Source organism: Talpa occidentalis, unplaced genomic scaffold, assembly GCF_014898055.3.
Source record: "Talpa occidentalis isolate TD23 unplaced genomic scaffold, MPIMG_talOcc4v2.1 talOcc4.7, whole genome shotgun sequence".
Classification (NCBI taxonomy): Eukaryota; Metazoa; Chordata; class Mammalia; order Eulipotyphla; family Talpidae; genus Talpa; species Talpa occidentalis.
The window spans coordinates 90813412-90836104 of record NW_023605083.1 but is presented as its reverse complement, the minus strand read 5'-3'; the positions used below and the strand labels follow the sequence as shown (position 1 = coordinate 90836104).

The window sequence follows — 22693 nt, the reverse complement described above, 5'->3', positions numbered from 1 at the left end:
GTGACGGCGCACTTTACGACAATTGCTTTGCGGCAGCTGCGGCGGAGGAAGATGGCGGCCACCTTAGTAGCTGCTCGAGGAGCGGGGCCGGCACCAGCCTGGGGGCCGGAGGCCTTTTCCCCGGACTGGGAAAACCAGGAAGTCTCCACAGGGGTGAGGAAGGACTAAAGGTTCGGGAAATGTGCCGTCGGCTTGAGGCATTGGAAGGATGTGGCCTGAGTGGGCTTGGAGAACTGGCGGGGTGGGGGAGTGGGTGGTCGGGGCTGTGCTCCAGGCAGGGAGAGAGGTATCCTGGGGATGCTCAAGTGGTGCGATACTTTGGTATTGGGAGTCGGGAGGTAGGCTGAAGCGAGCACGTCTGGATTCTTGCGGGAGGAGGACTTAATGGGCAGGATGGACTGTTGGGGATTTGCAGATCGGATTCTGGTATCCTGCTGGGCGTTGAGGCCCTCATGACATTTGATAATGGTTCGTTGGTGCACGACTTTCGCATTTTAGGGATAGAGGGATCATTGATGTTTGTGTATGTTGGGAAATGTGGGAAGTCCCAGACTCCCCCCTCTCTTCTGTTTCTTAGACCACTATAATGGCCGTGCAGTTTGACGGGGGCGTGGTTCTAGGAGCCGACTCCAGAACAACCACTGGGTGAGCCAGAACAGATACGTGAAAGGTTTTCCCATCTTTCTCTTCCTTTCTCACCTGCCAGCCCTTCCTTACTCTCCACGGACCGCTTTGAGAAGGTGATTTCTCCCCTCCCTAGAGATAAGGATTTGCTGCAATTGCTAGCACTTCCCAGTCTCTAACCCTTTTTCTTGGAAGTTTGTTCCCCAGCCTCCTTTAGTGTGGATATGAACTGATACAAAATGCTGGCATTCCTATTCTTGAATCATGAGAAAGTGGATAGTTATGGGATGGGAGTGGGGGACAGATAGGGTGCTTTCCTCACTATTCTGTCATTCTGCAGGTCCTACATTGCCAATCGAGTGACTGACAAGCTGACCCCTATTCATGACCGTATTTTCTGCTGCCGCTCAGGCTCAGCAGCTGATACCCAGGCAGTAGCTGATGCAGTCACCTATCAGCTTGGTTTCCACAGGTGCTTGTGGGCAGGGGAGAAGCAAATATCAAGGGAATTGGGACCTGAGGAGCTAAATTACCTGACCACCTCATTCTAACACTGCCTTCCCCTTCACTCCCCTCATTCTTTAGCATTGAGCTGAATGAGCCTCCTCTGGTGCACACAGCAGCTAGCCTCTTTAAGGAGATGTGTTACCGATACCGGGAAGACTTGATGGCAGGAATCATCATTGCGGGCTGGGACCCCCAAGAAGGAGGGCAGGTCTGCTATACCTCAACCCCTATCCCCAGAGCACTGGAGCTGAGTCTTTGATCTTCTCCCCATCTCAGCCATTTTCTTTTTCTTTTATGTAGTCTTTACCTTACTCTTACTGTTAACTCTACCAGACCCATTTCCACAATGGATGATTGAATATACATGTGTTGCGTGGAAGGTACAACTGATGACTCTCTTCTTCCATCTTGCAGGTATACTCAGTACCCATGGGGGGCATGATGGTAAGGCAGTCTTTTGCCATTGGGGGCTCCGGGAGCTCCTATATCTATGGCTATGTCGATGCTACTTACCGGGAAGGTATGACCAAGGAAGAGTGTCTGCAATTCACTGCCAATGGTGAGAACTCAGGCTTCTGGGCCTGTGCACTTCAACTCCCAGACCCAAGCCAGGCCAACACTCTTTGTATCTCACACTGATTCCAGCATCTGACTCTGACCTCAACTTTATTCTTTATCCACAGCTCTTGCTTTGGCCATGGAGCGGGACGGCTCCAGTGGAGGTGTGATCCGCCTGGCAGCCATTGCAGAGTCAGGGGTAGAGCGGCAAGTACTTTTAGGAGACCAGATCCCCAAATTCACAATTGCCACTTTACCACCTCCCTGAATCCTGGTATTCTAGGATACAATAAGAGACACCCCAGACAGACCCAAAATTCAAATAAACATTTTGTCAAAGAGAAGCTGTGTACTTCAGAGTTTTTTTCTTGACCTCAAGCCTAAACTTCTTTGACCCACACCTATTTGCTCTGAGCTCCAAGGGAGTGGGAGAGAAGCCTTTGCCGAGATAGTGTGATAGCTTTCAAATCTTTCTCCTGACAACATTCCCCATGCACTTCCTTTCTTCTACTACATGTCCAACACCTTGTGACACCAGAGTGTGGTTGTTATGGGAACTACCAACAACAACCCATTCCCCTCCCTGTGTGAGCCTCAGGAATCCTCACTGAGACTAGGGTCACCTCCCTTCAGTCTGCCTTCTACCTGTTATGTGTGGCTATTGCCCTAAGTCTCCAAGGACCATTCTTTCAGACTCATGGCTCCCCACTCATGGTTTTCTTTTTAATTTTACTGATTTACAAAATGAAATTTTAGGGGTGTATCTTTACTTCCATATGTGTATAAGTCTCCCCCACGCACAACTAAAGTTCTAGTGCCCTTCCTGCTATCAGGTTGATACCTGATAGCCTTCCTTCTCGCTCCCCCTTCCCTCCTCTGGTCATCACTATATTTTTCAGAGTAAGATTTGTTTTGTGATTTGTTTGTTTGCTTTGATTATATTATACATATGAGAGAAATTATTCTTATTTCTGCTTAGTATAATCAAGTTCCATCCATGTTGTCACAGAAGGCAAGATTTTTTATTTTATTTTTTAAAGATATATTCACTTACACATACAAGAACTGGTGTACAGGCCAGAAGTGTGGGGGGTGAGAGGATCCACCAGAGACAAGCAGATTGGGGAACAGAAAGGCAGATCAACTGAAATAGACTGCTGAGGGGAGCAGCAGGCAAGACAGGAGAGGGCTGCTGCACCATGTGGGTATTTCCCTGGCCAGGGATCGAATTTGTGCTGCAGAGGCTGCAGATAGCTTCACAGTGCTGCGACATAACCCCTTCTGCCACCAGGGAGGCCCTCTTTTTTTTCTTTTTTAAAAGCTGAGGAATAAGTAGTCTACTGAGTGTGTGTGTGTGTCTACCTCAACTTTATGCAGTCATCCATCAATGGATATATTCACTTAGCTATGTGAATAATGCTGCTATGAGTATAAGGGTGTATAATTAAAAATTGTTTTCATATTCTTGGTGTAAATACCCAGGAGAGTTATTGATGGGTTATATGATATTTCCATTTTTAGATATTTAAGGAATCCTCATTCCTTTTTCCATAGAGGTTACCCCAATTTACATTCTGACCAACAGTGAAGTAAAATTTCTTTTTTGCTACACCCTCACCAGTACCTATTGTTTCTAATCTTTTTCATACATTCCTCACAAGTGTGAGATGATACTTCATTGTGGTTTTGATTTGCATTTCTCTGATAATAAGCAAATTTGAGCTTTTTTTTTAAAAATTATTTATTTATTTATACAAGCACTGGGTACAGTCAGAAGCGTGGGAGGGTGAGAGAATTCACCAGAGTCAAGTGGGGAACAGAACAGGCAGACTGAGGAAATACACTGCTGAGGGGAGCAGCGGGCGTGGCCGGAGACGTCTGTCGCGCCATGTGGGACCCTCGCCAGTGGCTGGGGATTGAACCGGCGCTGCAGAGGCTGTGGGCAGCTTCGCAGCCCAGTGCTCAACCGCTGCACCACCAGGGGAGGCCCAAATTTGAGCTTTTTTTATGTACCTTTTAGCCATCTGTATATCTTTTTCATCTCATCTTGTCAGGGACAACTGTGACTTCCATGGCTTTTGGGAGAAAGTTGGACATTTGTTTGCAAAAGAGTTTAAGATCCTTGTTGAGTGGGAGAGGGCAGCTGTTGCATGTACTGTAGGCCAGATCGAGAAGTCACCATTCCCCTGGGGTAAGTCTTTAGCCCTGTGGATGGGAGCCTGAGAGCAGACTTCAGTGTCTCTGGTGGGAAGGTCCTGGGTTGAGAAGAGCAAAGAGGTATCTCTCCTCCCAAACATATGTACCTCAAACTTAAAATATCCAAAGCAGAACTTTTGATTTTCCTGTAAAACTTGCTCTCCCTGTCCTCCCTATCTCCAGGCATCTCTGATTTCTCTGTCCCTTCAACTCCACATTCAATCTAACTTATTGTTCCTGAAAACTCTACAGAAATTTATCTAGAATCCTGCTTCTTGTCTTCTCCACACCCACTGACTTGATGCAAGCCACCATGTCCTCTTGCCTGGAGGACGCAACAACCCCTGGTGGTGCAGGCGGTTGAGTTCAGCACTGTGAAGCTTCCGCAGCCTCTGCAGCACAAGCTCAATCCAGCCCGCCAGGGAGAAACCCAAATGGCCAGCAGACCTCTCCTGTCTCACCCGCCGCTTCCTTCAGCAATGTATTTCAGTTGGTCTGCCTGTTCTGTTCCCCCACTCTCTCTATGGTGAATCCTCTCACCCTCCCGCACATCTGGCCTGTACCCCCGGTTCTTATATAAAAATAAATATTTTTTAAAAAAAAGAATTGGGGTACAGGCCAGAGGTTTGGGGGGGTGAGAGGATTCACCAGAGACAGAGAGGGGAGCACAACAGGCAGACTGACTGAAATACACTGCTGAGAGGAGCAGTGGGCAAGACAGGAGAGGTCTGCCACGCCATGTGGGTCACCTCCCTGGCTGGGGATTGAAATCGTGCTGTAGTGGCTGCTGATAGCTTCATAGTGCTGTGACTCAATCCCTTGTGCCACCAGGGAGGCCCTTTTGTGACTTTTTTAGAGAAACTTTAAGAGCAGTTTTGTTTTTTGTTTTTTGTGGTTTTTTTACATAGAAGAACTGGGATACAGGCCAGAAGTGCAGGGGGAGTGAGAGGATTTACCAGAGACAGAGTGGGGAGCAGAACCAGTGGATTGACTGAAAAACACTGTTGAGGGGAGCAGTGGGTAAGACAGGAGAGGTCTGCTGAGCCATGTGGGTTAGCTCCCTTGGCTGGGGATAGCACTGAGACTTAACCCCTAGGCGGCCAGGGAGGTCCTAAGAGCAATTTTAAGTTCACAATAAAATTAAGTGGAAGATAAGAGGTGTCCTCTATGCTCCCTGCCCACACATATGCACAGATTCCCATATTATCAACAGCCTGCACCAACGTGATACCTTTATCACAACCAGAGAACTTGAACCTATTTTGGCACACCATTCTCCAATTTTCACAGTTACTCCTTGTTCAGATCTCAGCTCAAATGTCACCTCATCGGATAGTCCTTTCCTGACCACCTGAAATTTAAGAAACGGCATCCTTCCCCACCCTGACCTCATTTTTCCCTCGTTTAATTTTACTTTCTTCATAGCAACACTTAGCACTCTCTGGTATTGTGCTTATTTGTTTATTATCTACCTCCTCCTACTGGAAAATGAGAGCAGGGAGAGAGCTCTTTCTGCTTGGTTCACAGATAAACCCTAGGTGCCAGGCAGGGCGTGGCCACTGGAAATGTATTGACTACATGTGCTCTCTAGCCCCCTCTGCTGTCCTGCCTAGCCCCTGGCCTCTCAAAACTGCTCTCAGCACACTCAACTCTGAAGGTGGATTTCAGCAGTCTCACCTCCTTCTAGCCAATCTGTGCTCTGCATTAGGTCAGCTGGCTCATAGTCAGCACTCCTGTCCCCACTCCCACCTGAGTTCCATGACCCTGCCCTAGTGCCCTCACTCCTACCTTCTACCCCACACCCCCCCCCATGCAACACACACACCTGCCAACTCTGAATCGATTTAATGAGAAAGTCATGAGGGATTTGGGAGAGCAGGACACTGGGGTCACTAAGAAGGGGGGGGAGGAAATTTGCCAAAGTTTCCTGGAAGTTCAGCCCTGGTTGTTCCTTTCAAATGGTGGAGTCATTGGCTGATGCTATGTCATGCAGCTGGTGGCGGAAGGAGAGTCGAGCTTTTCTGCTGAAGTAGGCACCAGTCTCTAAGGAGGATATCCCTCCTTCAGCCACAGTGGGGGATGTAGGTGGCCTGGGATCTGGATCTGGAGGGGCAGCTGGATCCAGACCTACAAGGAAGATTGGAGGAGACAGAGGGAGCTGTGGGTCAGGGCATCCCAGTGTTCCCAACTCACATTTGCCACCCCTCTCCCACCAGTGAGTGGAAAGAGGCCAGGGAAGAAGCCTGGGGACTGGGGTGTGGGGATGAGTGTCGATGGCACCAGCTGGGATTGAAAGATATGTTGAGAGAGCAGGGCTGACCTCAGGGGCACTCCATCTGTGCAGGTGCACAGGACTCCACACTCATACTTGTAACGCTCTGCTGTCACTATCTTGAAATTCTTAATAATTTTTGAACAAGAGAGTCCCACTTCTTCATTTTGCAATGAGCCCTGAAAGTATTTCCCCAGACTGGTGGGGGAAGTGATGGACCCATCTCCCACCCAGGGAGACAGATTATCTTTTTCCTTTCACTATTTTGAGTATATACCTTTCTTCCCAATGCAGTTTGTCTGTCTGGCCGCCCCCACTTTTTCCTCATTTGCCCCCCATACCTGCTCTTCTTCCAGTCCCCCGCTGTCTCCGGCACCCACACCATGGAAAACACCATGCCCCCTTCAGACCCATGTCAACAGTGGAGGAGACCAGGATGCTGCAAATGACCAGGAGGGCCCCTGGAGGAGGGGTGTGGTTTCCAAGCCCCTCCACTGTGGGCAAAACTACCACTTAGCCTCAGACCGCCTGGTGATTATAGGCGCCAGGGGATGGAAGGGGAAGAAGAGGGAGGAGGGGAGAGGTGGAAGGGATACCACATTCAAACACCTATCCCTTTGTGGCCCCTCAATTTTGGGGTTCTCTCTGAGCCCCATGGACAAGTGGGAGAAGACTGGGAAGAGTGGCAGAGGTCCTGGGACAGACAGATGCAGTGAAAATCATTATAGCAATACTGGACAACTCAGTGCCAGGTTGGACACTGCTGGAGATTCATTCAGTTTTTTTTTTAGAACAGAAATTTTAGTTGCAATTAATTATGGCATGCCACATAGATGCTAGGGACTTTTCCATGTTATCTCATTTAATCATGTCAGTGATCTTTTGAGTTAAGTGTTATTATCATTCAATTTTATAAGTGAGGAATCAGAGGAATTGAGATATGAGGTTACTTGCCCAAGGTCATACAGACAGTTATCAGCAGACCAGGAACTCTCCACCATCAGTCTGACCCAAGTCCACTCTGTTAGCCCTCACACTCAGCTTCCCAAACACATCCTTGACCAGGAATGGGGCTTGGAGTCCAGGCTCGGAACTTCAGGTCCAGAACAACCTAGCCGAACACTAAAAGTGCCCTGGAGTAAAGCTGTGCCAATGCTGTATCATTATCCCCTAAGGGTGCCATGACAAGGGAAAGGCTGGGAAGCATTGCTGACTATACTATACAGCTTGACTGAGATGTATTTGTTTTTTTAATTCACTTTATTGAAGTTGAAATTTACTTACAGTCTAATGCCTACATCTTAGTGCACAACTCCATGAGTTTTGACAAGTATATACATGATGTAATCAGCACCCCAGTTAAGCCATAGGACATTTCCAACTCTTGACTTCCTTTGTGTACCCCTTTACGATAGTTCCCCACCTCCTGCCACAGGCAAGTGCTGATCTGATTTCCATCATTAGAGACTGGTTTTGCCTGCTTTGGACTCTATATAAATAGAATCATATATTACTCTCTTTTGTCTGATGTCTTTCACTATAATGGCTTTAAAATTCACCCATGCTGTATGTATTTATAGTTTACTGGTTTTGTCTTTTATAAGTACAATAGATTTACTGAGATATAATTCACATATCATACAATCTACCCTTTAAGTATAAAATTCAGTGGCTTTTACTATATATTCACAACAATGTATAACCATCACAACTAATTTTACATTTCAGTCATCCTCAAAATAAACTCTATACCCATTAGCAGTTACTCCCCCTGCCCTCCTGTCCTCCTCTCCAATTACTGGCAACCACCAATCTACTTTCTGTCTCTATGCACATTTCATATAAATGGAATCATATAATACGTGGGTATTTGTGTCTGGCTTCTTTCACTTACTTAGTATAATGTTTTCAAGGTTCATGTTGCAGCATGATCAGTATTTCATTCCTTTTTATGGCTGAATAATAGTCTATTGTAAGGATACACCACATATTTTTATTCGTTCATGGATATTAAGGTTGATCTACTTTTTGGGCTCTTTGAATACTATTACAATGGACATTCATGAACACATTTTTTTGTGGATACATATATTTTCATTTCTCTTGGTTACATACCTAGGAATGGAATTGCTGGTGATAAAGTTACTCTACACTTAACGTTTTGAAGAGTTGTTTTCCAAGGTGGTATAACATTTTACTTTTTTTTAAAGATTTATTTACTTATGCATACAAGAGCTGGGGCACAGGCCAGAGACGCAGGGAGGGGGGGTGAGAGGATTCGCCAGAGACAGAGTGGGGAGCAGAACAGGCAGACTGACTGAAACACACTGCTGAGGGGAGCAGTGGCCGAGACAGGAGAGGTGTGCTGCGCCATGTGGGTTGCTCCCTGGCCAGCTGGGGGATAAAACTGCAGTGGCTGTGGTATGCTTCATAGTGCGGTGCTTAGCCCCTTGTGCCAGCAGGGAGGCCCCTCATTTTACGCTTTTATTACTAATGATTTATGTACCAACTATTTAAAATAAAAAACTTCAGTTTTCAAGAGGCACCATTATTTTAAAAATATATGTCAAATTCTGGGAGAAAATAATTTGCAGTAGACTCCTTTCCTCCACCATGGGGTTTTGTGTGCTTGCTTCTTCCTGGCCATTTCTTCTCACAAGACTTTTAGGATCAAGCAATTCCTGGTAAGAAACAAAAATAGAATCATCTCATTCCCAAATGAATTCAGATGAAAACTGGTAATAAAATCAGGTATAATTCCAAGAAGAGACCAAGCTGGGTCCCTAAGGAATCACACATAAGGTTGCACACATGTTTATACTGCATCAAGCTCAGTAGCATCTACCATATCACACTGAAAACATCACTGCTTTGGTGACATGTTTTCTCTTGGTACCTGTACCTCTACCTGGCTCGGTAATAAATATGTGAGTTCTTTGGGGGAAAAAAAATTGCAATATACATAGCTGATCAAAGATTTGCATTCAAAATATATAAAGAACTACTAAAATTTGACAATAAGACAAACAACATGATTATTTTTTCATTAGCAAAACACTAAGTCACTTTACAAAAGAAGATATAGAAATGGTCAATGAACACGTGAAACACATCAATACCATAAATCACCAGAGAAATGCAAATAAAAGCCACAATAAAGTGACTATTTTACAATTACTAGAATGGCTACTCTAAAAAAAAAAAATTGTTAACGTCAAATGTCGACGATGCTGTGGAACATCTAGACCTACACCATACACTGATTTTGGAAATACAAAATGGAACAATATCAGAAAACAGTTCGACAGTTCCCTATAAAGTTAATATGCACTTGGGCCTCCCCGGTGGCGCATCGGTTGAGAGTTGTGTTGCGAAGCTGCCCACAGCCTCTGCAGCACCAGTTCGATTCCCGACCGCCGGGCGAGGGTCCCACATGGCGCGCAGACCTCTCCTACCGCCCGCTGCTCCTCTCAGCAGTGTACTTCGGTCCTTCTGCCTGCTCTGCTCCCCGCTCTGGCTCTGGTGAATTCTCTCACCCTCCCGCGCTTCTGACTGTACCCAGTGCTTGTATAAATAAATAAATAAATCTTTAAAAAAAAAAGAATATTTCTTTCCTATTAAAAAAAGTTAATATGCACTTCTTATATGATCCACTCCTAGGTATTCACCCAAGCAAAATGAAAACATATATCCACACAAAGATATAGGAAAGTTCACAGGAGCTTTATTCACAACAAACAAAAACTATAAACAACCCGAAGGTCCATCCAACGAAGAGATAAAGAAATCTGCTTTTTAAAAAAAAAAAAAAAAGATTTATTTATTTATTTATTTATTTATTTATTTATTTATTTATTTATACAAGCCCTGGGTACAGTCAGAAGCGCGGGAGGGTGAGAGAATTCACCAGAGCCAGAGCGGGGAGCAGAACAGGTAGACTGACGAAATACACTGCTGAGGGGAGCAGCGGGTGCGGCAGAAGAGATCTGTCGCGCCATGTGGGACCCTCGCTGGTGGCCGGGAATCGAACCGGCGCTACAGAAGCTGCAGGCAGCTTCGCAGCCCAGCGCTCAACCGCTGCGCCACCAGGGGAGGCCCGAAATCTGCTTTTCTTTAAAAAAAAAAAAAAAGGGGGGGGTGTATATTTTGTCTTTTAGAACCTGAAATGCTCCCTGTTTGCTTAGGCTGCAAGTTCCAGGCGCGCACAGCCCGAGACGGTCTTGCTCACTACTGCAAACTCGCGTCTGACAGCGAGCAAATACGCAGTAAATGGTGAATGAATGAAAGAATGTAAACTTGCGCACACTGATGAATGTGTGGCCACCATTGCTCAGGGCTTTTACTCCCTCAGCCCTTCCCTTGACAGACGCTAGGCCAGGGCCAATGCAGTTCGCAGCCGGCCAGGAAAGGGGACACCAGCAGGTCCCTGGCGCAGAGGCGTGTCCCGCCAGGGGGACCGGGCAGCGCCGGCCGGAGATGGGCGGGGGCCCGCGCCCCAGCAGGGGACCGTGCGCAGGGTCTAGCGTCCGCAGGGCAAACTGGAACCGACGGTGCGGCATAGACGGACAGACCCGCGGGGAGCTCCAGCCAGACGTAGGGCAGGGCCCTCCCCTTCCCGCAGGCCAAGGGGTGCGCGCTGGGCGGCGGGGCGGGCCGAGGGCGGCGGGGGCGGGACAGGGCGGACGAGAATCCCGTGGAGATGAGGCTGGGGGGCCGTCCCGCTCGCAAGGGCAGGCCCTGACTGCGTGCCCCGCCCCGGCTCGGGCGTGGGCTCCCACTCCGGTTCTGCTCAGGTCCATCGGCTTGCGAGCCCGCAGCGGCGCCGGCTCCGGCCGCCCGGGTGAGGAGATAGGGGAGGGGGCCCCGCGGAGGTCCCGGGCCCAGGAAATCGGGCGGGGACCGGAGCGCGCCCGGGCTGCGGAGCCTCCTGACCCCGCCGCACGCTCAGATTTCGGGTTTCCCTCGCGGGTGGGACGCGCGTAACTTCCTCAATCCCGCCTGGAACCCTTTCCCCGCCGGCCCGGCTTGGCCCGACCCCGGCTGCTCCAGGCCACTTGCGACACCCCTAGGCCCATTCCGCGACTAGTTCTGCCCCAGTTCGGGGTCATCCGGGCATGTCTGGGTGTTCCTCGGCGCTCTGGTTACGGGCCGGGAGGCGGGGCTGAGGGATTTTGGATGAAGGACCAAAGCTGGAGATGGAGGTTAGAGGCAGTGGGCAGTGGGGTGGGCTGGAGGGTTGTCTGTGTCTGGTGGGGTTTTGCAGAGGACTTGGGAATCAGCGCAAGGGAGGTGGGTGGGGAAGTGAGGGACCTATGGGAGGTGGAGTTGTTGGGGTGGGGTAGGGGAAGAAAAATTTGCAAGGTAGATCACCTCCCTGAGTCCTCCCCATATTCCTAGGATGATGGCAACCCCTGGGAGCCTCTTCCCCTCTGGGGACGACCTGGATTCCAGTCAGTTACACATGGAGCCCGATGAGGTGGACACTCTGAGGGAGGGAGAGGACCCAGGTACACAGGGAGGACAGTCCTCAGGGAGAGGAAGATGAGGGGTCTGAGACCTCCTGGAGAGATCTAACCTCTTCCACTTTCTCTCTTCCCAGCTGACCGGATGCACCCGTTCCTGGCTATCTACAGCCTTCAGCCTCTAAAAATGCACCCCTTGGTGTTTGCCCCTGGGGTCCCTGTCACAGCCCAGGTGGTGGGCACTGAGAGATATACCAGTGGATCCAAGGTGGTTGGGCTGGCACACCACCAGGGAGGGAGAGCTGGCCAGAGGGGGGTGGGGGTTGGAGCCCAGGAGACATCCATTCAGTTCCTCACACCCCCAGGTAGGAACGTGCACGCTGTATTCTGTCCGCTTGACTCACGGGGACTTTACCTGGACAACCAAGAAGAAGTTCCGTCATTTTCAGGAGTTGCACCGGGACCTTCTAAGACACAAAGTCTTGATGAGTCTGCTCCCTTTGGCTCGGTGAGGGAGAACACTGCTTCCTGTGAAAGGAGCTTGCCCTCGCCCTGCGGCAGCATGGGCCCAGCCACCAAGGCTGCTTTCTGCCTGTCTCTCTCTCTCGGGTCACAACCTTTCCTCCCTTGGGTACATTCCTTCCCCAGCTCTGACCACTGGGCCCCCTCCCTTAACCTGGTTACCGGGAAATATTCCCAGCTCAGCTCTCCCTGTCCATGGTTCTATGCCAATATTTTAACTGGGCTGGATGCCCAAAATGCCCTTGGCAGCCTCCCCCTTTCTTGTCTCCATTCTTGGGGTGGGAGGACTGCCTTCTGCCAGCCTTTGGGACTCCTCCCTGTCTCCAGGTTCCCATCTCCAGTGCTTCAGAAACCCAGGCAGCCGGCCTCCCAGCTCTTACTTCCCCCTCACCCCATCCCTTCCACAGCTTTGCTGTTGCCTATTCTCCAGACCGGGAGGCAGCCAACAGAGAGATCCCCTCTCTTCCGAGAGCAGGTCCTGAGAGCTCCACCAGACATGCATCCAGCAAACAGGTACGACCAGACTCCAGGTTCTCTGGGAAGGCATCTGGTGTGCAAATGACTCTGGTCCCATCTCTCTGTCTCCCATCCCTATTTCAGAAATACCTGGAGAATTACCTCAATCGTCTCCTGACAATGTCTTTCTACCGAAACTATCATGCCATGGTAAGGTCCTGAATGCCTGTTTGTTTTTGTTTTTGTTTTGAGGTGGAGCATAATTAGACCCCCCAGGGTACAGAGGACATGGGTTAGTAGGATCTGAGAAGCTTTAAGCTAGAGCCTTCCTCTGAGTTTTTGTCTCCCTTTTGCAGACAGAGTTCCTGGAAGTCAGTCAGCTGTCCTTTATCCCAGACCTCGGCTCCAAAGGATTGTAAGTGTCTGACGCCCCTTACCTGGGCGCCTGCAGACATCAGGATCTCTCCTTGTCTGAGAATGGGGAAAGCAGTGCAGGCTGGGATAGACATCTAGATTCTCATCCAGCATCTGTTCCTGGTTTGCCCCACAGGGAGGGGGTGATCCGGAAGCGCTCAGGTGGACACCATGTTCCTGGACTAACCTGCTGCGGCAGGGACCAAGTTTGTTATCGCTGGTCCAAGAGGTGAGGCTCGGAGTAGAGCCACAGTCAGGTAATGGGTGTAGGTGAAGAGGGAGATCCCCAAGCCGGGGAGAACAGACGAAGCCCTTCCACTCCAGGTGGCTGGTGGTGAAGGAGTCCTTCTTGTTGTACATGCGCCTGGAGACCGGTGCCATCTCATTTGTTCAGCTTTTCGACCCTGGCTTTGATGTACAGGTGGGGAAAAAGAGCACAGAGGCCCGGTATGGGGTCCGAATTGATACCTCCCACAGGTAAGTCCCCCTGGCGTAGACAGACACCTAGTGAGTGAAGAATAAAGGGCGCTTTTGGGAAGTTGAGTGGAAAAGACCATGGGAAAAAGGCAGGCATTTCCACCTCCCTGGATCTGGTAATGATTTGGAACCAAATGCTTGGGACTGCTCTTGGAGTCTGGGCCCAGAAAAATGGGGTTGAGTATAAACTTGGGGGAGCGACTCTTGATGTAAGGAAAAAAAATGCTCTCCATTCATTAAGTAAGTCAATAAACCAAGAGCCTGGCACAATCCTAGGTGCCAGGGCTCCAGCTGTGCATAAGGTAGCTATATCCCCATGTCTCTATGGAGTTTGTGCAATCAGGGACTGAAGGAGGAAGTGGGAAAGAAGTGATAGCTAAAGGGGAGTTGTTTCTGGGCAAGGCCAGAAGTCTGGAGGGTGAGGTTTATGGTCCATCTCATTGTTCCTGTCCAGGTCCCTGATTATCAAGTGCAGCAGCTACCGGCAGGCACGGTGGTGGGGCCAGGAGATCACTGAACTGGCCCAGAGCTCAGGCAGAGACTTCTTACAGCTACACCAGCATGACAGCTATGCACCACCCCGGCCTGGGACATTGGCTCGGTGGTGAGATGCGCATCCCTTCTAAGCTTGACTCTGACCCTCTCGACCCCTATGTGTTATCTGAGTTCTTGATCCTGCTTTATCTCCTCTGACTACTTCTGACCACAGTGAGCTACCCACTGGACTCCTCAGATCTCTCTGGCTCCCTCACCTCTTTAACTGCAGTGAGTCCCTTCTGAACTTTCTAACCCCAAAACTCGGCAATCTCCTCTGACCCTGACTTCTCTGACTCCCTGTCTCCTTGGTAACCCTTCTTACTACACTGACCCTCTCTGTTCTCTGTGATTTTCTCAAATCTCTCTGATTTATTCATTCATTTAATAAACATCTTCTAAGCACCTACTAGTGTCAGGCTCAGTGGCCGGTGTAAGCAGTCCAGTAGGTGATTCAATTATGAAACCATGGGCGCTTGCCCATGATGGTAGATACAGGCAGTAAGCGTAGAGTAAGCACCCAAATTGGGGCGATGTCAGGACCAGCTTCCAGCAGGCAGTAACCCTAAGGTTTACCTTAGCAAGATAAAGAAAATGGAGAAGGGCAGTCTGTACCAAGAAGGTAGAAATAGCCTGACATGTTTGGGAGCCACGAGGACTGATTGTTGTTGCAGCGTGAGGAGGAGCAGACTCCTGGGAGTCAGCAGGGCTGATTGGTGCCACAGTGCTAAGCTGAGGAGACTGAACTTTATCATAGGCAGAGAGGAGTCATGCATGGAATTATTTCCTTGGAGGTGGTATTGAGGTGATGTTTGTGTTAACATAAGAACTAATAACAGCTGCTCTGTTTGCCGCACTTACTGTGTGCAAGGACTGGTCTCAGTGATGTGCATGTGTTCATGTATAGAATACTCACATTACCCCTCTGGGACAGGTACACTTGTAGCTCCACTTTACAGATGAGAAAGCAGCTGAGACAAGGGGAAATTAGGGCGCTTGCTCAAGTTCACACACCTTCTAAACAGTGGAAACAGGATTCCAATTCAGGCATTCTGGATCAAGACCCTGCTCTTGACCACCATACTAGACGGTTAGGTGTTAAAAAGGCAAACGACACAGAAATACAGTAAGTACAATATTAAAGTTTCCACTCACTGCACAACCCTTCACCCCCCAGCCCTTCCATCTCCCTATATGCCTTCCCATAATCCCATTTCTTTCCCCAGAAGTAACCCTGGCAACAGTTTGATAGGTCTCCTCCCAGATCTTTTCCTGAATATTTTCATATGCTTATGCATAGATGTTACTTTTTTTAATGTAAATGAGGTCATGTATTTTCTTCTGTGACTTATTTTTCACTTAACACACACATTAGAGAATGGAATCTTTGCCTAAGCATCCAGTAGGATGTATTCCTAGAAATAGACTTACTTTGTGCCTTTATGGTATTAAGGGGTATGTGTGTTTTATATTTCCATATATACTGCAAAATTGTCTTATGTAAATTACCATAGTGTACGAGAATACCGACTTTCTTATATGCTAATATTGAATGTTACTGGTGATTTTAATTTTTGCCAGTCAGGTAAATTTTAAAAATGTTATTTCATTTTATATCAATTTCCTTCTTTACTAGTGAAATCGAACATCTTTTCCTACAATTGACCACTTTTATTTCCTCTGCAAACTGTTAGTTGTTCTTATTCTATGCTTATTTTCATTTGACTTATATGTCTTTTTCTTATGATTTGTGGAAGCTTTATAAATGATATACTAATCCTCCCAACCTCTAGTCATTTTCTTTAGTTCATTGTGTGTTTTGTAATTTTTGACTTTATTTAGTTCAAACTGGCAAATTTATTCCACTTTAATATATCTGATACTACCTGACTTCTGTGATCACTCTGGATCTTTGACCCTGCTGTCACCTCTGACCCATGACTGTCCTCCGGTCTTCACTCTCCAGAACTTTCTGACTTCTGACTCCTCTGACCTACTTGGCTTGGCCTCCCCCCAGGTTTGTGAATGGGGCAGGTTACTTTGCTGCTGTGGCAGATGCCATCCTGCGAGCTCGAGAGGAGATTTTCATCACAGACTGGTGGTGAGCAGGGGAAAGTTCAAACAAGAAGGGGCAGGGTAGGACCTGCAGGAGACCAGCTCTGGGCGAGAGGAGGGAGTAGTAGTCTATTGACTGGGGCTTAACTTTCCACTCACCCCCTGTCCCGAATCCCAGGTTGAGTCCTGAGGTTTACCTGAAACGTCCTGCCCATTCAGATGACTGGAGACTGGACATTATGCTCAAGAAGAAGGCGGTGAGGAAAGTGGTCAGACTGGAAGGAAATTATGGCAGGGATTGCCTGTGGGTAAATGTTGGTTAGAAGGAACTTCAGCAAGGGGGAAGGTAGCGAATCTGAGACTTCAGGGGAGAAATGTGCCCATCCTGTCTCAGTGTCTGGCAAACATCACCTCCTCTTTCCTGAGGAGAACCCACAACTCCTTCTTCATGTGCTTCTTTTATCTGGTGTAGTAGATTCCTCTGCCAGTATCCATCACACTTTACTGTGCTACCTGGGTGTACATATCTGTCTCTGTCACCGGACTGATTAATATCACTAGTTCTAGCACAGGGCACAATGTCTGCCATGTGGGGGGGCATTCATAGATGTTGATGAACAGGAGAGAGATACATGGATGGTGAAGGGTGAGTGGACGAGTGAATGAACAGATAAAACACAGGGAGATAGAAGAAAAGATATTCGGTTGGAAAGGCAGATCAATACAAGGGTGGGTGTGTAGATGAATGAATGGTAGATAAGAGGGTGAGTATATGGTCGGGAAGATGGATGGAAAGAGAATGATAGGTAAGAGGGTAGATGTGTGAATATGTGAGTTGGTGGGAAGATACATGACATTCAGCCTGAGTTTGCACTCTGCATCAAAACAGTGTGTGTGGCAAGACGTGGAAGGTCTCTGGTCTGGGTGGAAGGGGCATACAGGAATCCCCAGCATGGGAGCTATTCTGGAATCTGATTCCCTCACTCAACATCAGGAGGAGGGTGTCCGTGTGTCCGTACTGCTGTTTAAGGAAGTGGAGTTGGCCTTGGGCATCAACAGTGGCTATAGCAAGAGGACGCTGATGCTGCTGCACCCCAACATAAAGGTGTCTCTAAGGCTTCACACCCCTCCTACACTACAGCCCTCTTTACCAAGCTTCCCCAAGCTTTCAACCCCCCTTCACCTTGAATGTCTTTGCCCCTTCATCTTTCCTTTCTCCCTCCCAATGCCTCTGCTGTCTTCACTCACCTAAGCCTGCCACCATGAACAACTTTGTACCTGCTGCAGGTGATGCGCCACCCAGACCAGGTAACATTATGGGCCCATCATGAGAAGCTCCTGGTGGTGGACCAAGTAGTGGCCTTCTTAGGGGGGCTGGACCTCGCCTATGGCCGCTGGGATGACCTGCACTACCGACTGACTGATCTTAGGGAGTCCTCTGAATCAGCTGCTCCACAGGTAACACCCCAAGACCTTCCTACCCCAAATTCAGCTAATCTAAACTCACACCCCTTCCTAATCCAGCCTTCCCCCTCCCGTCACTTTAAGCTCTTCCCACTCTCAGATTTCCTCCACCTTTCTGGAATCCCAAGAACCCACCTTGAAGATACTGTGACCCTTTCCATTTCTATTAACACTCTGCTCCCCCAGATCCTATAGGGACATCACATGTAGCTGAAGGGGAAGACCAGGGAATTGAACTCTCTGCGTCTCGTTCTTCCTCTCTGTGTGTGTCCCTGTGTCCCCATCACACACTCTTTCAATGCTCCTATCTTCTCTTTGACCCTGGCTCTGTATGGTGCCCATGACCACTCCTTGTCCCTGCCTTGGGTATGTTCCTCCTACAGCCTCCCATCTCGTGCTCAGACTCTCAAGGTACCTCAGACCTCTCTAACAACCAACTCTTCTGGCTGGGCAAGGACTACAGCAATCTTATCACTAAGGACTGGGTGCAACTGGACCGACCTTTTGAGGGTGAGGGTCCTCCGTCTCCAAAGCCCCCAAGAGCGGGGAGCAGGGGTCAATGTTGGGGCTGGGACTGAGAATGGGATGAGCTGGGTCAGGGATAATTGTTTTCCCTCTAGTAGGGTCCACCTCCTCCCTGCCCCATGTGTCCCCAACAGATCATCCCTGATCTCGTCCCTGACTCTTCTGGACCCCTAGATTTCATTGACAGGAAGACCATGCACCGGATGCCATGGCGGGACGTTGGGGTTGTTGTTCATGGCTCAGCAGCCCGGGACCTTGCCCGGCACTTCATCCAGCGCTGGAATTTCACCAAGGTGCTCACTCCCTCTTGAGGGATCTGAAGTTGGGAGGGAGCCAAAGCCAGCTCATCACCTCCTAATGACCCTTTCATCCTTCCACCTCAGACTACCAAAGCCAAGTACAAGACACCCATGTACCCCTACATGCTGCCTAAGTCCATCAACACTGCAAACCAGCTCCCCTTCGTCCTCCCTGGGGGGCAGTGTGCCACTGTGCAGGTGAGCCTTGCAACTTGAGCCTGCTCCTCTGCCCCCTTATAGCCCAGTGCCCCAGCCTATTCTCCCTATTCTGAGAACCCTACTGATGCCTCTCCTGGTATCAGGAACCACCATTTTCACCATCTCCCCAGGTCTTGAGGTCAGTGGACCGCTGGTCAGCAGGCACTTTGGAGAGCTCCATCCTCAATGCTTACCTGCACACCATCAGGGAGAGCCAGCACTTCCTCTACATTGAGGTCTGCTGGGGTGGATCTGGGGGCAGAGAGTGGAGGGGATGTCCCAGGAGAGACTTAGGATGTCAGTGGGATCAGTCACTGAGGGCTGGTGAAGCTGGGCCTGGAGGAGAATGGAAGCCTGGGGCCAGGACCTGGAGCCCCAGGCAGGGTTGGCTGCTAGGAGCTGAGGGCAGGAGAAAGGCGGGGCTGCTGATGTCTTATCTCTGGTCCATACCCCAGAATCAGTTCTTCATCAGCTGCTCAGATGGGCGGACGGTTCTGAATAAGGTGGGCGATGAGATTGTGGACAGAATCCTGAAGGCCCACAAGTAAGGTGGTCTGGTAGGAGGGTGGGGAGTGTGGGCATGGCTTAAACCCAGCTGGAGGGGTTGGAGTTTGGAGACAGGTCACACCTCTGACTCCACCCCCTCCTCAGACAGGGTCAGTGCTTCCGAGTCTATGTGCTTTTGCCCCTGCTCCCCGGTTTTGAGGGTGACATCTCCACAGGCGGTGGCAATGCTATCCAGGCCATTCTGCACTTCACTTACAGGTGACCCCCCCAGCCAGACACTGTTCAATGGTCCCATCCCACTCATGCGCCCTCCTGACTGTCCTGATCCCGACCTGCTGGTCATTTGAGGTCCACTTCTCTCTGACTTCTCCCACCTCCTCCCCCAGCCTCCATCTCTCTCACCTGTTCTTTTCCCTCAGGACCCTGTGTCGTGGGGAGTATTCAATCTTACATCGCCTCAAAGCAGCCAGTGAGTACTGGGACTGGGGGTCCAAGCCCTAGTTTCCTGAGGAAGGGGAGATTGGGGAGCTGGAGGTCCCTTGGGGGTGCAAGGAAGGAGGCTATTATTCTTGCATTCCTCTGAAGCCCTTTCCCTGAGACCATCCGTGGTTTTTCATGGCAGGGAGAGCATGTAAACAGGGCTGTACAGAGCTTCTGAAGTGAGGAGGTAGTTGGGACCCAGGTGCATAAGGAGGGTACCTCACCATACTCCCCCCATGCCCATCTCTTGTGCGCAGTGGGAACAGCGTGGCGGGACTACATATCCATCTGTGGTCTCCGCACACACGGAGAACTGGACAGCCACCCGATCTCTGAACTCATCTATATCCACAGCAAGATGCTCATTGCAGATGACCGGACAGTCATCATTGGTCAGTGCTGGGCCTGAGCCTCCAGCAGCAAGAGGGGGGTTGGGAGGTGTGGAACGGCCCAGCCAGGGGCAACGGAATGAATAGGGACCATGGAGGCCAAGGAAAGTGTATTGCCCCCAGGGACTGGTGGTCTGTTGGGGTGGGGCATCCCCTAGGGCCCAGGCAGATGCAGTGTGTTCTGCACCTACCCCAGGCTCCGCAAATATCAATGATCGGAGCTTGCTGGGGAAGCGGGACAGTGAGCTGGCTGTGCTGATTGAGGACACAGAGATGGAGCCATCCCTCATGGACGGTGTGGAATATCAGGCGGGCAGGTTTGCCTTGAGTTTGCGGAAACATTGCTTCAGGTAGAGCTGAAGTGGGGAGGGAAGAGAGGGTTCTGCCTTTTGAGCAGGTGTTAAGGTTGCTTAGGGGCTGTACTGGATATCCCAATAGGCAGACTAACCCCATTTAGGATACCAGCAAAGTGAGGACACCCCCCAAAATGAGAAAACATCGAAACAATAATTTAATGTATATATATATATATGTGTGTATATAGATGCATATGTACATATATTGAATATATACTTTGTATCTATACATATTTAGTGTATATGTATATATACACTGTATATATTTAGTTAATATATGTACACTATATATTTTTTTTAAAAATTTATTTATTTATGCATACAAGAACTGGGGTACAGGCCAGAAGTGTGGGGGGATTCACCAGAGACAGAGTGGGGAACAGAACAGGCAGATTGACTGAAGTACACTGCTGAGGGGAGCAGTGGACTAGACAGGAGAGGTCTTCTGCGCCATATGGATTGCTCCCTGGCCAGCCGGGGATCAAACTCGTGCTGCAGAGGCTGCAGACAGGCTCATAGGTTGCCTCTTAACCTCTTGCACCACCAGGGAGGCCCCACACTATATATGTTTAAAGCATTAGACTAGTCACCAAAATAGAGACAAATTAAAGTTCTGTTACTCATTTACACTTCCTATACTATTTAATCTGCATCTGTTTTGAACAACCTGGATAGCACAATGTAACTTTTATGGTGTTCGGGTTCTCTGAGAATCTTAACCTGGCCCTGATGGAACCCTTTTCTCCCGTAGCGTGATTCTTGGGGCTGATGCCCGGCCAGACCTGGATCTCCGAGACCCTGTCTGCGATGACTTCTTCCAGTTGTGGCAAGACACAGCTGAGAGCAATGCCAATATCTATGAGCAGGTGCGTGCTGACTGGGGCTGGGCTGAGGGGAATTCATAAATATTCCTGTTCAGAGCAGGATGGAAAAAAGCCCTACACAGAGGCTCTTCTCAGAAGGGGGTGTAATTCTGGGGGGCATATCAAAGAGTCAGTGTTGGGGGAGAGAATGTGGAGACTGGGAATGTCTAGCTGCACTGAGACTCTTGAGAATGTCACCCCAAGCATTGTTGGTGTCCATGACCCCCCCCCCCAACAGATCTTCCGCTGTCTGCCATCCAATGCCACACGCTCTCTGCGGGCGCTCCGGGAGTATGTGGCCGTGGAACCGCTCGCCACAGTCAGCCCTTCCATGGCTCGGTCTGAGCTCAACCAGGTCCAGGGCCACCTGGTCCACTTCCCCCTCAAGTTCCTGGAAGATGAGTCTTTGCTGCCCCCACTGGGTAGCAAAGAGGGCGTGATGCCCCTGGAAGTGTGGACATAGCTGTGGTGCCAGTCCAGGCGAGGTCACCAGCCAGTGGGATCCATCAGGTCTGACTCCCTGCCTCTAACCCTGAGGATTGAGGGCAGTGCCTTTGAGACCCAAGGGAGGCAGGCATCCCTGATAGGGATGAGAGAAGTCACAGAGGACCCTTTCTTGAGATATAGCCAAAGATGGCACCCAACTTTGGGCTGGGGAGGCAGGAGGGTCCCAGAGAAGTTCATCCCCTGCTGCTCAGTTCAAACCACTGCTAACAGAAGACGCATAGCTCCTGCCTGGATGCCTGGGGTCAAGGATCTGATTCAGGAAGAGTGAGTTCTGCCCTGTGCCTTCCCCTCTCCCTTCCTTTTCCTGCCTTTGAGCCCTGTTCTGCCCCCAGAGCCTCTCCCAGGCCATTACTGCGAAGGTGGAAGGAAGGATGAAGCCACCCCTGGCTTGAGCTCCTACAGTGAGGAGGCTAATAGTGGTGAATACACACTAACTCCCTCCACCAGCCTGCTGACAAACACTAACTTTGTATCAGTTCAAGAAACATTTCATAAATAAAAGTTTAGAAAAGATCCCTGCCTCTTCCTTCACTGAACTGAGTGCTGGTCTCACCCACCCTCCATGCTACACGTGGCACCAGGCCCCTCACCTTCTCTCTCTACCACTCCTTTCTTCTTTCTGCTGTTTCCATCTTGCTTAACTTGGTATGTAACTGAGGTATGTAAAGCACTTGGCATACATTAGGTCCTCAATAAATGTACAAGTGGATAATAAGAGCTTGGTCACCCAGCTGCTGGGAGGAGAAGGTGTTCACGTGGTGTAGCTGGGTAGAAAGAAGGGCAGGGCCAAACCAAGATACTTGGAGAACTGTGTCACTGCTGTTGCAGCTGCAGGTGAGAGAGGTGTACCAAGAAGGGCCTAGAGGGGCTGCCCTTTGTTTCCCAAGTGACAGCATGGGAGAAGTTTAGGGAAGCCCCTGTGGGAGTGGTTAAGTGTATGTTAGAGGTCCAGAAGAGCAGGACCCAGATCCGGGACTTGTCGCATTACGTAAGTGACCTTTTCAAGTCACCTCATCTCTGTGAACCTT

The 22693-nt window shown here is 49.5% G+C and overlaps 3 protein-coding genes across 8 annotated transcripts; 2 read left to right on the top strand and 1 right to left on the bottom strand.

Annotated features, from left to right (window-relative positions):
- Positions 1–12: 12 nt before the first annotated feature.
- PSMB6 (proteasome 20S subunit beta 6) lies at positions 13–2033 on the top strand. Its single transcript, XM_037493708.2, has 6 exons — positions 13–153; positions 578–645; positions 965–1096; positions 1210–1339; positions 1546–1690; positions 1815–2033. The coding sequence occupies exons 1-6, from the start codon at positions 52–54 to the stop codon at positions 1955–1957; spliced, it is 720 nt and encodes a 239-aa protein (XP_037349605.1). The 5' UTR covers positions 13–51; the 3' UTR covers positions 1958–2033.
- A 3806-nt stretch (positions 2034–5839) lies between these two features.
- CUNH17orf114 (chromosome unknown C17orf114 homolog) lies at positions 5840–6571 on the bottom strand. Its single transcript, XM_054689124.1, has 2 exons — positions 6499–6571; positions 5840–6012 (listed from the first exon to the last, which is right to left on the bottom strand). Exons 1-2 carry the CDS (start codon positions 6569–6571, stop codon positions 5840–5842), a joined length of 246 nt encoding a protein of 81 aa, XP_054545099.1.
- Positions 6572–10675: 4104 nt separating this feature from the next.
- Positions 10676–22177, top strand: PLD2 (phospholipase D2). Of its 6 annotated transcripts, none has more exons than XM_037492746.2 (25): positions 10676–10750; positions 11555–11664; positions 11757–11887; positions 11985–12127; positions 12549–12654; positions 12742–12807; positions 12954–13012; positions 13148–13240; positions 13336–13488; positions 13943–14092; positions 16040–16123; positions 16256–16334; positions 17072–17182; positions 17365–17535; positions 17925–18051; positions 18241–18359; positions 18450–18563; positions 18695–18799; positions 19019–19107; positions 19215–19328; positions 19490–19539; positions 19808–19942; positions 20136–20289; positions 21047–21161; positions 21397–22177. In XM_037492746.2, exons 2-25 carry the CDS (start codon positions 11556–11558, stop codon positions 21619–21621), a joined length of 2802 nt encoding a protein of 933 aa, XP_037348643.1. In that variant the 5' UTR covers positions 10676–10750; position 11555; the 3' UTR covers positions 21622–22177. The 6 variants fall into 6 exon arrangements, with proteins under 6 accessions (XP_037348643.1, XP_054545061.1, XP_037348646.1 ...); XM_054689086.1 differs by lacking the exon at positions 10676–10750 and adding an exon at positions 10770–10786; XM_037492749.2 differs by lacking the exon at positions 10676–10750 and adding an exon at positions 10902–10997 and having other exon boundaries at positions 20136–20256.
- The last annotated feature ends 516 nt before the right edge of the window (positions 22178–22693 follow it).